The sequence below is a fragment of the Rutilus rutilus genome (assembly GCF_951802725.1).
Source record: "Rutilus rutilus genome assembly, chromosome: 25".
NCBI classification, from domain to species: Eukaryota; Metazoa; Chordata; class Actinopteri; order Cypriniformes; family Leuciscidae; genus Rutilus; species Rutilus rutilus.
Window position 1 is genome coordinate 154,035 of NC_140229.1, and position 15,966 is coordinate 170,000.

At 46.4% G+C, this 15,966-nt stretch overlaps 1 protein-coding gene across 1 annotated transcript in view; it reads left to right on the forward strand.

Annotated features, from left to right (window-relative positions):
- Positions 1-1,026: 1,026 nt before the first annotated feature.
- Positions 1,027-15,966, forward strand: part of riox2 (ribosomal oxygenase 2) — an 18,697-nt gene continuing 3,757 nt past the window's right edge. The window contains exons 1-9 of the mRNA XM_084400778.1: positions 1,027-1,454; positions 2,323-2,753; positions 9,865-9,984; positions 10,084-10,212; positions 10,353-10,456; positions 10,679-10,781; positions 10,882-11,050; positions 11,163-11,251; positions 11,696-11,842. Of these exons, the coding sequence (XP_084256904.1) occupies positions 2,325-2,753; positions 9,865-9,984; positions 10,084-10,212; positions 10,353-10,456; positions 10,679-10,781; positions 10,882-11,050; positions 11,163-11,251; positions 11,696-11,842 (1,290 nt within the window). The 5' untranslated portion in view covers positions 1,027-1,454; positions 2,323-2,324. The remainder of the gene's footprint in view (positions 1,455-2,322; positions 2,754-9,864; positions 9,985-10,083; positions 10,213-10,352; positions 10,457-10,678; positions 10,782-10,881; positions 11,051-11,162; positions 11,252-11,695; positions 11,843-15,966) is intronic.

Here is a 15,966-nt window from a genome sequence, read left to right on the forward strand (position 1 = left end):
ATGTGTGCAAAGGATTGTGGGTGAAGGATATGATCGCGAAGGATAAATCAAACTGAGACGGCCTTCAGCGTGACAGCCGAGATACGCAGCCTTGAGAAACACCCGTAACTATGACCTGAGTCCAGTTTCCGACCAGGAAACTCCTAGTTGGGAATTCCTATCGGGAGTTGCCTAGACAGAAATTGTACACAAATGCCCTCTCAAGTCATATTTACTAATTTAATAATGAAAATAAAATACTCTAAATTTGACTGGAATTCCAGCAAGCTGAGTATCTAGAGTATAGTGAATGTTTATATAGTTGTCAGTAAACGGGACATTACGTTGTATTCGAAATTAAAATTCTTCAACATTTTGCCTTTAATAAAATTTCAAGAGTAAACCTGGTGTCCACCATGATTCATATTATTTCAGACATCAAAGCACTTGAACTGGACGAGCTCGTGAAATAGAAATCGACGTACGCCACATATTTTACTGTGATTATGCTGCGTCCCAATTCGCCTACTTATACTACACCCTAAAAGTATACTCTTTTTGTGAGGAAAAAGTACATACTTTTGAGTGTGTAGCAAAAGAGTAGGCAAGCTTTGGGACATACTACTTAGTCATCTTAACGGACAGATCTGTCGCGTGCATCCTGTCACCATAAACTGCCCTGTCAATCATCTTGTCAGTTAAAATCCTACCGTTTCGGAGAGAAATGTACGGTCGTGGGTCTTTCATGCGGAGACTCTCTTCATGTGTTTGCAATTTGAATATAATGTTGCATTTAAAAGTTAATGACTAAACGTATCTTTACAAAAGTTCACAATGCATCTGCAGATGCAATATAATGTAGACAACACTGAATAAATACATTTTCATCAGGTTAGATACTGATACTTAATCACTCAAACGTCAAACCCCTTATCTAAACCTCTCTAACATAACCGCCAGACTCGCGTGTCCTCCGTGTCTGTAGTTTTTTTTAACAATTTTCACTCGTGTTTGTAGTTCTAACCAAATCCTCGTCCAACGCGCGATGGGTTGTGGGCAATATTAGCCGTTAGAGTGTGCATCGATCTCCTGCGTCCCAATGTGCATACTATCCATCCTATATAGTATGTGACATTAGTAATTGTCAATACTATTTAGGGCAGATAGGGCGGATAGTATGCACATTGGGACGCAGGGATATACTGTCTATGATCGATCTGCACTTCGGATTATGACCGGAAATAGTAGACCATCCGGGTATCTTTGGAACACTCATTTCAACATACTACGATTTGGGATGTACTAATCCTATTTTCGAATGCTATTTAGGACGGGTAGTATGCGAATTGGGACGCACCGTTTGGTTGCTACGATTATGAACTTGACTCAAAAATCCAGGAACGGTTTTTATAAATTTCCACCCGGAGCGTTTGAAGTGTGACACCGTCTTTGCACGTGGGCCTGTGATGCTGTCGGTAAGGAACATGTTTGTCTGTACTTCCACTGCGAATGAGTTATTTTCTGCCATATAAATTATGACGGACCCATCTGTCTTATTTGGATAATAAGTATACGATTAAATATCTTACTCGACTTTTATGTGTTAAATTATTTCGTCTTTTTAAACATGTCTGGTTGTCTTAGTTTTGAAAGTTAAACCATAAATTAAAAAAAGAGGAAAACTAAACAACGCATTAATTTGAAGCTTGTCACTATTGTTGCATTAGCATTTTATTTGCACTTTTTTGTTTTGTTTGCATTTTTAGATAATAGAATAATAATAAAATGTCAAATCATAAATTGCATTGTGTATTTTAATTTGACATTGCATTTTTCAATTACAATAAAAAGCAAAAGTTTCTACCTCATTATGTCACTTGTGTTGACACTTTTCTATAAACTGACTAAATTAAACTTGACTAATCGGTTATTTCGTGATGATGAATGCGTGAACTGAATGAATGGTTAAAAGCATATAATTATTTTAAGCTTGGAACTGGACACGAAGGTCGAATTTACTACTGGGAAACTCGAAGATCATTTTGATACCCGAGTTTCCGAGTTGATCTGGTCCTAAACTGTAAACATGGCGGAGGAGAGAACGACTGATGTGACTTCTGTTCTTTTCTTTATTAGTTTTTCCACAACAGCTGCATCACCCTGTCTTGATGTTGAAGTAGTGCACATATACATTTATGAATAATCATTTGAAGCGTATTGCTTATATACACAAAGTAAAAATAGCCTGTATTTGACAGGAATTCCAGAATAATCAGCAAGCTATCTAGACAGCGCAGTGAAGGTTATGAAGAGCATATTTATATTATGCTATTTATGCCGCAGAGATGCCAAAGAAGGGCAGAAGAGAGAAGAAGTGTGATGGACAGAAGGAGGAGGAGGAGGATGTACCTGTGAAGCAGATGAAGATGGGGAACCCGCTGTGCTTCGACTCTCCGAGGGATTTCTTCCAGAGTCTGATCAGTCCGGTCGGCCTGGACCAGTTCTTCCTTCAGTACTGGGAGCAGAAGCCACTGGTCCTGCAGCGCAACGATCCGGCTCTGGCCTCGTACTTCCGCTCGCTGTTCCAGCTGTCCGACGTCAGGCAGCTCTGCGCTCGCGGCCTGCGATACGCCAGAGACCTCAACGTGTGCCGGTGCGTCGACGGCCAGAAGAGAGTGCTGAATAAAGCAGGGAAGGTGAAGTTCAGCCAGCTGAAGAAGGACCTGGAGGAGAGCAGAGCCACCATACAGCTGCACCAGCCTCAGAGGTTCAAGGTCAGAGCTCGCGTAAACACAGGTCACGAGTGTTCACAGGTCACAAGCGTTCACAAGCGTTCACAAGTGTTCACAAGCGTTCACAAGCGTTCACAAGTGTTCACAGGTCACGTGTGTTCACAAGTGTTCACAGGTCACGAGTGTTCATAAGTCACGAGTGTTCACAGGTCACGAGTGTTCACAGGTCACGAGTGTTCACAGGTCACGAGTGTTCACAGGTCACGTGTGTTCACAGGTCACGTGTGTTCACAGGTCACGTGTGTTCACAGGTCACGTGTGTTCACAGGTCACGTGTGTTCACAGGTCACGTGTGTTCACAGGTCACGTGTGTTCACAGGTCACGAGTGTTCACAGGTCACGAGTGTTCACAGGTCACGTGTGTTCACAGGTCACGTGTGTTCACAGGTCACGTGTGTTCACAGGTCACGAGTGTTCACAGGTCACGAGTGTTCACAGGTCACGTGTGTTCACAGGTCACGTGTGTTCACAGGTCACGAGTGTTCACAGGTCACGTGTGTTCACAGGTCACGAGTGTTCACAGGTCACGTGTGTTCACAGGTCACGTGTGTTCACAGGTCACGTGTGTTCACCGGTCACGAGTGTTCACCGGTCACGAGTGTTCACAGGTCACAAGTCACGTGTGTTCACAGGTCACGAGTGTTCACCGGTCACGAGTGTTCACCGGTCACGAGTGTTCACAGGTCACGAGTGTTCACAGGTCACGTGTGTTCACAGGTCACGAGTGTTCACAGGTCACGTGTGTTCACAGGTCACGAGTGTTCACAGGTCACGTGTGTTCACAGGTCACGAGTGTTCACAGGTCACGTGTGTTCACAGGTCACGAGTGTTCACAGGTCACGTGTGTTCACAGGTCACGTGTGTTCACAGGTCACGTGTGTTCACAGGTCACGTGTGTTCACAGGTCACGTGTGTTCACAGGTCACGTGTGTTCACAGGTCACGTGTGTTCACAGGTCACGTGTGTTCACAGGTCACGTGTGTTCACAGGTCACGTGTGTTCACAGGTCACGTGTGTTCACAGGTCACGTGTGTTCACAGGTCACAAGTCACGTGTGTTCACAGGTCACGTGTGTTCACAGGTCACGTGTGTTCACAGGTCACATGTGTTCACAGGTCACAAGCGTTCACAGGTCACGTGTGTTCACAGGTCACATGTGTTCACAGGTCACGAGTGTTCACAGGTCACGAGTGTTCACAGGTCACGTGTGTTCACAGGTCACGTGTGTTCACAGGTCACGTGTGTTCACAGGTCACGTGTGTTCACAGGTCACAAGTCACGTGTGTTCACAGGTCACGAGTGTTCACAGGTCACGTGTGTTCACAGGTCACGTGTGTTCACCGGTCACGTGTGTTCACCGGTCACGTGTGTTCACCGGTCACGAGTGTTCACAGGTCACGAGTGTTCACAGGTCACGAGTGTTCACAGGTCACGTGTGTTCACAGGTCACGTGTGTTCACCGGTCACGTGTGTTCACCGGTCACGTGTGTTCACCGGTCACGAGTGTTCACAGGTCACGAGTGTTCACAGGTCACGAGTGTTCACAGGTCACGTGTGTTCACAGGTCACGTGTGTTCACAGGTCACGTGTGTTCACAGGTCACGTGTGTTCACAGGTCACGAGTGTTCACAGGTCACGTGTGTTCACAGGTCACGAGTGTTCACAGGTCACGTGTGTTCACAGGTCACGAGTGTTCACAGGTCACGAGTGTTCACAGGTCACGTGTGTTCACAGGTCACGTGTGTTCACAGGTCACAAGTCACGTGTGTTCACAGGTCACGTGTGTTCACAGGTCACATGTGTTCACCGGTCACGTGTGTTCACCGGTCACGAGTGTTCACAGGTCACGAGTGTTCACAGGTCACGTGTGTTCACAGGTCACGAGTGTTCACAGGTCACGAGTGTTCACAGGTCACGTGTGTTCACAGGTCACAAGTCACGTGTGTTCACAGGTCACGTGTGTTCACAGGTCACGTGTGTTCACAGGTCACAAGTCACGTGTGTTCACAGGTCACGTGTGTTCACAGGTCACGTGTGTTCACAGGTCACGTGTGTTCACAGGTCACGTGTGTTCACAGGTCACGTGTGTTCACAGGTCACGTGTGTTCACAGGTCACGTGTGTTCACAGGTCACAAGTCACGTGTGGTCACAAGTCACGTGTGTTCACAAGTCACGTGTGTTCACAGGTCACATGTGTTCACAGGTCACGTGTGTTCACAGGTCACAAGCGTTCACAAGTGTTCACAAGTCACGTGTGTTCACAGGTCACGTGTGTTCACAGGTCACATGTGTTCACCGGTCACGTGTGTTCACCGGTCACGAGTGTTCACAGGTCACGAGTGTTCACCGGTCACGAGTGTTCACAGGTCACGAGTGTTCACAGGTCACGTGTGTTCACAGGTCACGTGTGTTCACAGGTCACGTGTGTTCACAGGTCACGAGTGTTCACAAGTCACGAGTGTTCACAGGTCACGTGTGTTCACAGGTCACAAGTGTTCACAGGTCACGTGTGTTCACAGGTCACGTGTGTTCACAGGTCACGAGTGTTCACAGGTCACGTGTGTTCACAGGTCACGAGTGTTCACAGGTCACGTGTGTTCACAGGTCACGTGTGTTCACAGGTCACGTGTGTTCACAGGTCACGTGTGTTCACAGGTCACGTGTGTTCACAGGTCACGTGTGTTCACAGGTCACGTGTGTTCACAGGTCACGTGTGTTCACAGGTCACAAGTCACGTGTGTTCACAGGTCACGTGTGTTCACAGGTCACGTGTGTTCACAGGTCACGTGTGTTCACAGGTCACGTGTGTTCACAGGTCACAAGCGTTCACAAGTGTTCACAAGTCACGTGTGTTCACAGGTCACGTGTGTTCACAGGTCACGAGTGTTCACAGGTCACGAGTGTTCACAGGTCACGAGTGTTCACAGGTCACGAGTGTTCACAGGTCACGAGTGTTCACAGGTCACGTGTGTTCACAGGTCACGTGTGTTCACAGGTCACGTGTGTTCACAGGTCACGTGTGTTCACAGGTCACGTGTGTTCACAGGTCACGTGTGTTCACAGGTCACGTGTGTTCACAGGTCACGTGTGTTCACAGGTCACGTGTGTTCACAGGTCACGTGTGTTCACAGGTCACGTGTGTTCACAGGTCACAAGTCACGTGTGTTCACAGGTCACGAGTGTTCACAGGTCACGTGTGTTCACAGGTCACGTGTGTTCACAGGTCACGTGTGTTCACAGGTCACGTGTGTTCACAGGTCACAAGCGTTCACAAGTGTTCACAAGTCACGTGTGTTCACAGGTCACGTGTGTTCACAGGTCACGTGTGTTCACAGGTCACGTGTGTTCACAGGTCACGTGTGTTCACAGGTCACGTGTGTTCACAGGTCACGTGTGTTCACAGGTCACGTGTGTTCACAGGTCACGTGTTGTTCACAGGTCACGTGTGTTCACAGGTCACAAGTCACGTGTGTTCACAGGTCACGTGTGTTCACAGGTCACGTGTGTTCACAGGTCACGTGTGTTCACAGGTCACAAGTCACGTGTGTTCACAGGTCACGAGTGTTCACAGGTCACGTGTGTTCACAGGTCACGTGTGTTCACAGGTCACGTGTGTTCACAGGTCACGTGTGTTCACAGGTCACAAGCGTTCACAAGTGTTCACAAGTCACGTGTGTTCACAGGTCACGTGTGTTCACAGGTCACGTGTGTTCACAGGTCACGTGTGTTCACAGGTCACGTGTGTTCACAGGTCACGTGTGTTCACAGGTCACGTGTGTTCACAGGTCACGTGTTGTTCACAGGTCACGTGTGTTCACAGGTCACGTGTGTTCACAGGTCACAAGTGTTCACAGGTCACAAGTCACGTGTGTTCACAGGTCACAAGTCACGTGTGTTCACAGGTCACGTGTGTTCACAGGTCACGTGTGTTCACAGGTCACGAGTGTTCACAGGTCACGTGTGTTCACAGGTCACGAGTGTTCACAGGTCACGTGTGTTCACAGGTCACGTGTGTTCACAGGTCACGAGTGTTCACAGGTCACGTGTGTTCACAGGTCACGTGTGTTCACAGGTCACGTGTGTTCACAGGTCACGTGTGTTCACAGGTCACGTGTGTTCACAGGTCACGTGTGTTCACAGGTCACGTGTGTTCACAGGTCACGTGTGTTCACAGGTCACGTGTGTTCACAGGTCACGTGTGTTCACAGGTCACGTGTGTTCACAGGTCACGTGTGTTCACAGGTCACAAGTCACGTGTGTTCACAAGTCACGTGTGTTCACAGGTCACGTGTGTTCACAGGTCACGTGTGTTCACAGGTCACGTGTGTTCACAGGTCACGTGTGTTCACAGGTCACGTGTGTTCACAGGTCACGTGTGTTCACAGGTCACGTGTGTTCACAGGTCACGTGTGTTCACAAGTCACGTGTGTTCACAGGTCACGAGTGTTCACAGGTCACGTGTGTTCACAGGTCACGTGTGTTCACCGGTCACGTGTGTTCACCGGTCACGTGTGTTCACCGGTCACGAGTGTTCACAGGTCACGAGTGTTCACAGGTCACGAGTGTTCACAGGTCACGTGTGTTCACAGGTCACGTGTGTTCACAGGTCACGAGTGTTCACAGGTCACGAGTGTTCACAGGTCACGAGTGTTCACAGGTCACGAGTGTTCACAGGTCACGAGTGTTCACAGGTCACGAGTGTTCACAGGTCACGTGTGTTCACAGGTCACGTGTGTTCACAGGTCACAAGTCATGTGTGGTCACAAGTCACGTGTGTTCACAAGTCACGTGTGTTCACAGGTCACATGTGTTCACAGGTCACGTGTGTTCACAGGTCACAAGCGTTCACAAGTGTTCACAAGTCACGTGTGTTCACAGGTCACGTGTGTTCACAGGTCACATGTGTTCACCGGTCACGTGTGTTCACCGGTCACGAGTGTTCACAGGTCACGAGTGTTCACCGGTCACGAGTGTTCACAGGTCACGAGTGTTCACAGGTCACGTGTGTTCACAGGTCACGTGTGTTCACAGGTCACGAGTGTTCACAAGTCACGAGTGTTCACAGGTCACGTGTGTTCACAGGTCACAAGTGTTCACAGGTCACGTGTGTTCACAGGTCACGTGTGTTCACAGGTCACGAGTGTTCACAGGTCACGTGTGTTCACAGGTCACGAGTGTTCACAGGTCACGTGTGTTCACAGGTCACGTGTGTTCACAGGTCACGTGTGTTCACAGGTCACGTGTGTTCACAGGTCACGTGTGTTCACAGGTCACGTGTGTTCACAGGTCACGTGTGTTCACAGGTCACGTGTGTTCACAGGTCACGTGTGTTCACAGGTCACGTGTGTTCACAGGTCACGTGTGTTCACAGGTCACGTGTGTTCACAGGTCACAAGTCACGTGTGTTCACAGGTCACGTGTGTTCACAGGTCACGTGTGTTCACAGGTCACGTGTGTTCACAGGTCACAAGCGTTCACAAGTGTTCACAAGTCACGTGTGTTCACAGGTCACGTGTGTTCACAGGTCACGAGTGTTCACAGGTCACGAGTGTTCACAGGTCACGAGTGTTCACAGGTCACGAGTGTTCACAGGTCACGTGTGTTCACAGGTCACGTGTGTTCACAGGTCACGTGTGTTCACAGGTCACGTGTGTTCACAGGTCACGTGTGTTCACAGGTCACGTGTGTTCACAGGTCACGTGTGTTCACAGGTCACGTGTGTTCACAGGTCACGTGTGTTCACAGGTCACGTGTGTTCACAGGTCACGTGTGTTCACAGGTCACGTGTGTTCACAGGTCACGTGTGTTCACAGGTCACGTGTGTTCACAGGTCACGTGTGTTCACAGGTCACGTGTGTTCACAGGTCACGTGTGTTCACAGGTCACGTGTGTTCACAGGTCACGTGTGTTCACAGGTCACGTGTGTTCACAGGTCACGTGTGTTCACAGGTCACGTGTGTTCACAGGTCACGTGTGTTCACAGGTCACGTGTGTTCACAGGTCACAAGCGTTCACAAGTGTTCACAAGTCACGTGTGTTCACAGGTCACGTGTGTTCACAGGTCACGTGTGTTCACAGGTCACGTGTGTTCACAGGTCACGTGTGTTCACAGGTCACGTGTGTTCACAGGTCACGTGTGTTCACAGGTCACGTGTGTTCACAGGTCACGTGTGTTCACAGGTCACAAGTGTTCACAGGTCACAAGTCACGTGTGTTCACAGGTCACAAGTCACGTGTGTTCACAGGTCACGTGTGTTCACAGGTCACGTGTGTTCACAGGTCACGAGTGTTCACAGGTCACGTGTGTTCACAGGTCACGAGTGTTCACAGGTCACGTGTGTTCACAGGTCACGTGTGTTCACAGGTCACGTGTGTTCACAGGTCACGAGTGTTCACAGGTCACGTGTGTTCACAGGTCACGTGTGTTCACAGGTCACGTGTGTTCACAGGTCACGTGTGTTCACAGGTCACGTGTGTTCACAGGTCACGTGTGTTCACAGGTCACGTGTGTTCACAGGTCACGTGTGTTCACAGGTCACGTGTGTTCACAGGTCACGTGTGTTCACAGGTCACAAGTCACGTGTGTTCACAGGTCACGTGTGTTCACAGGTCACGTGTGTTCACAGGTCACGTGTGTTCACAGGTCACGTGTGTTCACAGGTCACGTGTGTTCACAGGTCACAAGCGTTCACAAGTGTTCACAAGTCACGTGTGTTCACAGGTCACGTGTGTTCACAGGTCACGAGTGTTCACAGGTCACGAGTGTTCACAGGTCACGAGTGTTCACAGGTCACGAGTGTTCACAGGTCACGAGTGTTCACAGGTCACGTGTGTTCACAGGTCACGTGTGTTCACAGGTCACGTGTGTTCACAGGTCACGTGTGTTCACAGGTCACGTGTGTTCACAGGTCACGTGTGTTCACAGGTCACGTGTGTTCACAGGTCACGTGTGTTCACAGGTCACGTGTGTTCACAGGTCACGTGTGTTCACAGGTCACGTGTGTTCACAGGTCACGAGTCACGTGTGTTCACAGGTCACGAGTCACGTGTGTTCACAGGTCACGAGTGTTCACAGGTCACGTGTGTTCACAGGACGAGCTGTGGCGTATTCAGGAGCGGCTGGAGTGCTTCTTCGGGTCGCTGGTTGGATCTAACATCTACATCACGCCTCGCGGCTCTCAGGGTCTCCCGCCGCACTACGATGACGTTGAGGTGTGTGTATCATCTACTGTCATGGTGTGCCCATGTGTGCATGAGGAATAACTGACGTTCTGCTGGTGTTTGTTTCCATACGCGTGTGTATGGGTTCAGGTGCTGATCCTTCAGCTGGAGGGACAGAAACACTGGAGGCTTTACCAGCCCACCGTCCCTCTGGCCCGCGAGTACAGTCTGGAGCCCGAGCATCGCATCGGCCCCCCGACACACGACTTCATCCTGCAGGTCAGTGACATCATGGGGTTAAAGGTCAATCAACAGAGACGTGAGATGTGCTTGAGTGTTCTGCTCGTGTGTCTGTGGTTGAGGAGAGATATGATTGTAAAGCGCTATATTAATGCCTCATTTAATGCGATTTCTTGTAGGCAGGTGATTTGCTGTATTTCCCCCGAGGAACGATCCACCAGGCCGACACTCCTTCAGACGTGGCTCGATCCACACACCTCACGCTCAGCACCTACCAGAACATGTGCGTCTCCACAGTTCACACACATGATATATATATAGATATACGTGTGTGTCTTTCAGGTCGTTATAGATGTACATGTGTGTGTCTTTCAGGTCGTTATAGATGTACATGTGTGTCTTTCAGGTCGTTATAGATGTACATGTGTGTGTCTTTCAGGTCGTTATAGATGTACATGTGTGTGTCTTTCAGGTCGTTACAGATGTACATGTGTGTGTCTTTCAGGTCGTGGGGCGACTTCATGCTGGACGTGTTTCCCGGGTGTGTGTTGGACAGCATGAGAAGTGAACACGGAATGCGCTGCGGTCTTCCTCGTAACCTCCTCACAGTGAGCACACACACACTCTTCTCTCACACACACTCCTCTTTCACACACTCACCTGTAACAGTGGCTCTAACAGTGTGTGTGTGTGTGTGTGTGTTGTCAGTCTGCCAGCGTGGCTCCTGAGGTTAATAAGCAGGTGTGTGTGTTTCTGCGGCGTTTGGCTGATGATGTCGAGCGAGGGAATCAGGAGTTGCGCTCCAGCGCTATGAAGAGAGACTTCATCTGCCACCGACTGCCACCGTTCCTGCAGGACCGGGCCGGCGCTGATCCCGGTGAGTGTGTGTGTGCGTGCGCGTGTGTGTGTGTGTGCGTGCATGGAGTGTGTGTGTCTGGAGTGTTTGTCCAGGTACGGCTGATGCTGTGCTGAATGTGTTTCTCTTCCAGTTGGGAAACCACCGTCGCTGGAGGACACTGTATGTGTGCGGTTTAAAGAGCATCTTCTTCTTACAGTGGAGCCCAGTCAAGAGAACACTGTAAGTGTCTCACACGTCATATATATATATATATATATATATATATATATATATATATATATATATATATATATATATATTCACACACACACACACACACACATATATATATATATATATATATATATATATATATATATATATATATATATACACACATACACACACACACCCTGGTGTGCTAAAAAGTGTAAATATGAATGGGAATTTACTTCAGAGATATTTTACTTGCATTGGAGAAAAACATTGATTTCATAATGTGAGTTTCGACCCTATTTCAGTAGAAAGGTTAGAATTTTGTGACATTTTTATTGAAAAATCTAAAGGATAAACAATGCAGATTTATTTTCACAGCCGCCTTTGTTCATATTTACCAGGGGTGCCGATATTAGTGGAAGGCACTGCATGTGTGTGTGTGTCCTTACTGTGTTTGTCTCCAATCAGGACGAGGCCACCGAGCTGGTCGTGTTTGTGTTACATTCGTTAAAGAACAAGAGAGAAACACACATGATGGGAGCATCTGATGATGATGACGATGATGATGATGAAGAGGATGATGATGATGAAGATGAAGATGAGGTTATCTCACAGGTCCGTCAGCCCACGTCACATCTTGCAGACTAGTCGGAAACTATGACTTAAAAAGTAACAATTATGACATAAAAATTGAAATTATGAGATAAAGTAAGCCATAATTACTATAAGATCATGACTTTATGCCATAATTTCGACTCATGCCATAATTATGACATTTTCGGCTTAGTGTGTCATCACTTCAAATTTTTATCTGATAAACATGACTTTACTTTTTATGTCACGATTATGATTTACATACGTTTTTTTTCTTATGTTGAGGAAATGGTATTCCATACGCAACCCATACAGTGCACTAAACAGGATGAGCGCTCTTTCAGACCGCTAGACTTAAAGCTATAGTAGGTAATCCTGTTCAGAAACACTTTTTTTTTATACTGGGTGAAATGGTCCTTCCATCCTGAGAGTAGTCAATACATTATGTGTTCAGAAAAAGGAATGAAAACAATCAGACCTCTGTAGCAGCTGCAGGACAGTAAAAACTCTGACCAATCACTGCCATTCGGTGCGAATGTAAAGAACCAATCAGATGCCTTCAGAGCCAGGAGGAGTGTCTTAGCAGTGTCAATCAAGTTCGCGTACGCGCTGATCGCCTCTCTCTTGCACAGCGCGTACCGTCATTCAAAATCAAGATTGCCGGTGTGCCGAGCAGCTGTGCTAATGGCGGACAAACAACCAAAACTGCCAATTTCTCGAGTGGCACCTGCTCATACAACAAAGACAGGTAAACGGAAAAAGACAGATGACGATAAACAAGCCCGTCGGAGCCCATTGACTCAGTGTTAAAACTCTAGCCGCATAACATACAGATAAGGCAAGGCAAGGCAAGGCAAGGCAAGTTTTACAGATAAGGCAAGGCAAGGCAAGGCAAGGCAAGTTTATTTATATAGCACATTTCATACACAGTGGCAATTCAAAGTGCTTTACATAGAAGAAATTAAAATAATAAAAAGAATAAGAATAATTAAAACAGTTTATACAGAAAATACAGTACAGTTCAAACAGTCGGACGAACATTGGCACAGTGCTCATTCATTAAATGCATAGCTAAACAGATGTGTTTTGAGTCTGGATTTGAATGTGACTACAGTAGGAGCACATCTGATCTCCTCTGGAAGCTGGTTCCAGCTGTGGCTGGCATAATAGCTAAAAGCAGACTCGCCATGCTTTGAGTGAACCCTTGGTATTTCTAACTGATATGATCCTAATGATCTGAGTGATCTGTTGGGTTTATATTCAGTGAGCATATCTGCAGTGTATTGAAGTCCTAGGCCATTGAATGATTTATATACCAGTAATAATACTTTAAAATCAATCCTAAATCTAACTGGGAGCCAGTGTAAAGACCTGAGGACTGGTGTGATATGTTCATACTTTCTGGTTCTGCTCAGAATCCTGGCCACAGCGTTCTGTATGAGCTGCAACTGTCTTATGGTCTTTTTGGGAAGGCCAGTGAGGAGTCCATTACAGTAATCCACCCTGCTGGTGATGAAAGCATGAACAAGTTTCTCTAAGTCTTGTCTGGAGACAAAGCATTTAATTCTTGCAATATTTTTCAGATGATAGTATGCTGATTTAGTTATTGCTTTGACATGACTACTGAAACTAAGGTCTGACTCTAGTGTCACACCAAGATTCCTGACTTGATGTTTAGTTGTTTGACCCCTAGAGTGAAGGTATGCGTTCACCTTGAGAACTTCATCTTTGTTTCCAAACGCAATGACTTCAGTTTTGTCTTTGTTTAACTGAAGAAAGTTTTGACACATCCAACTGTTGACTTCATCAATGCATTGGCACAGGGAGTCAATGGGGCTGTAATCGTTAGGCGATAGGGCTAAGTAGAGCTGTGTGTCGTCTGCATAGCTGTGGTAGATCTGTGTGTCGTCTGCAGAGCTGTGGTAGATCTGTGTGTCGTCTGCAGAGCTGTGGTAAGAGATCTGGTTCTTTCTCATTATTTGGCTCATTGGGAGCATATACAGGTTGAACAGGAGTGGCACAAGAATTGAGCCTTGAGGGACTCCGCATGTCATGGATGTCCACTCAGACTTATGGTCTCCTATACTCACATAATAACCTCTCCCATCTAAGTATGACCTGAACCATTTTAGGACTATCCCAGAAAGCCCCACCCAGTTTTCCAGCCTGTCCAGAAGTATGTTGTGATCAACAGTGTCAAATGCAGCACTGAGGTCGAGTAGTACCAGCACTGATAATTTGCCTGAATCAGTATTTAAGCGAATATCATTTATTATCTTTATGAGCGCTGTCTCTGTGCTGTGGTGCGGTCGGAAACCAGACTGAAAATTGTCAAAGGATCCATTCGAGCATAAGAATTTGTTCAGCTGATTGAAGACAACTTTTTCAATGATCTTGCCTATGAAAGGAAGATTTGAGATCGGTCTATAGTTGCTTAATATGGTCTTATCCAGATTGCTCTTTTTCAGGAGGGGCTTGACAACTGCAGTTTTCAGGGAGTTTGGAAAACTACCAGAGAGAAGTGAAGCATTTACCACTTCTAGAAGATCTGCTTCTAAACTGTTAAACACACTTTTGAAAAAAGATGTGGGAAGTGTGTCGAGAGCACAGGTTGATGTTTTAAGGTGCTGTACGGTTTCTTCCAAAATTTTGCCATCAATTTCTTTGAAATCAGACATAGTAACTACTTTCTCAGGTGGATTGATCTGTCTGACCCCAGTGTAACTCAAGGATGTGCTGATCACCTTTCTGATATTGATTTTCTCAGAGAAGAAAGAAGCAAACTCACTGCACTTGTTGTCTGAGAGCATTTCACTGGGAATCTGGCTTGGGGGGTTTGTCAGTCTCTCTACAGTAGCAAAAAGAGTGCGTGTGTTGTTTAAATTGCTGTTTATAATATTTGAGAAGAAAGTCTGTCTAGCTTTGCCTAGTTCCATATTGAAAGCATGAAGGCTGTCTTTGTAGATGTTATAATGGACTACAAGTTTTGTCTTCCGCCACATGCCCTCTGCTTTTCTGCATTGTCTTTTCATATTTTGCACTACTGTTGAGTTTCTCCAAGGTGCCTTTTGTCTGCCACTCTTCTTCCTGACTTTCACAGGAGCAATATCATCAATTACACCTTTAACTTTTGAGTTAAAAGAATCAAGGAGAAAATCAACAGAGTCAGCAGATATGCTTGGTGTTAAGGATATAGCCTTCATAAATAGGACACTAGTGTTCTCATTTAAGCATCTCTTCTTGACAGACACAGATCTAGCTTCAGTGGCAGGAGAGATCAATATATCAAAGAAAATACAGAAATGATCAGACAGTGCTACATCCTTAATAACAATCAGTGAAATGTTTAGACCCTTACTGATAAGTAAATCTAGAGTGTGTCCACGATTGTGTGTGGGTCCATGTACATGCTGAGTCAGATCAAAAGTTTTTAAAACAGTATTGATTTCTTTTGCCATATTGTTTTCTGCATTATCTATATGGATGTTTAAATCACCAGCAATGGCAAAACAGTCAAACTCTGAGGTAATTGTCGATAACAGTTCTGTAAAGTCCTCAGCGAAGGCTGGAGAGTATTTTGGAGGCCTGTAAATAATGATAAGTAAAATGCGTGGAGCACCTTTTAACACAATACCCAGATATTCGAAAGACATGTAATTCCCAAATGATATTTGCTTACATTGATAGATATCTTTATACCCCCACCTCTCTTAACAGCTCTGCAGACACTCATAAAAGTAAAGTTAGGAGGGGCTGCTTCATTGAGGATTGTTGCACTGCAGCTGTCTTCTAGCCAGGTTTCATTTAGAAGAATAAAATCCAGATTGTTTGTGGTTATTAAGTCGTTGACTAGAAGTGATTTATTTTTAAGTGAGCGGATGTTAAAGAGTGCTAACTTCACAGTCTTACTTTTCCCCACAGCAATATTAGTTTGACGTGTAATAGGCACCAGATTAGTTGGGTTTGCTGTACGGCTATTGAAGGCCTTAGACTTTCTATCTTGTAACAGAACAGCAATAGAGGAAGATACAGGCACACTGGGTTCCCGCTTGTTCTGTAAACATTTGAGAAAGTTTCTGTTTTCAAAACGGGGACCCGACACACATCACTGAGAGCTGGTATCAGTTGTTTTTGGTTCACCTCGA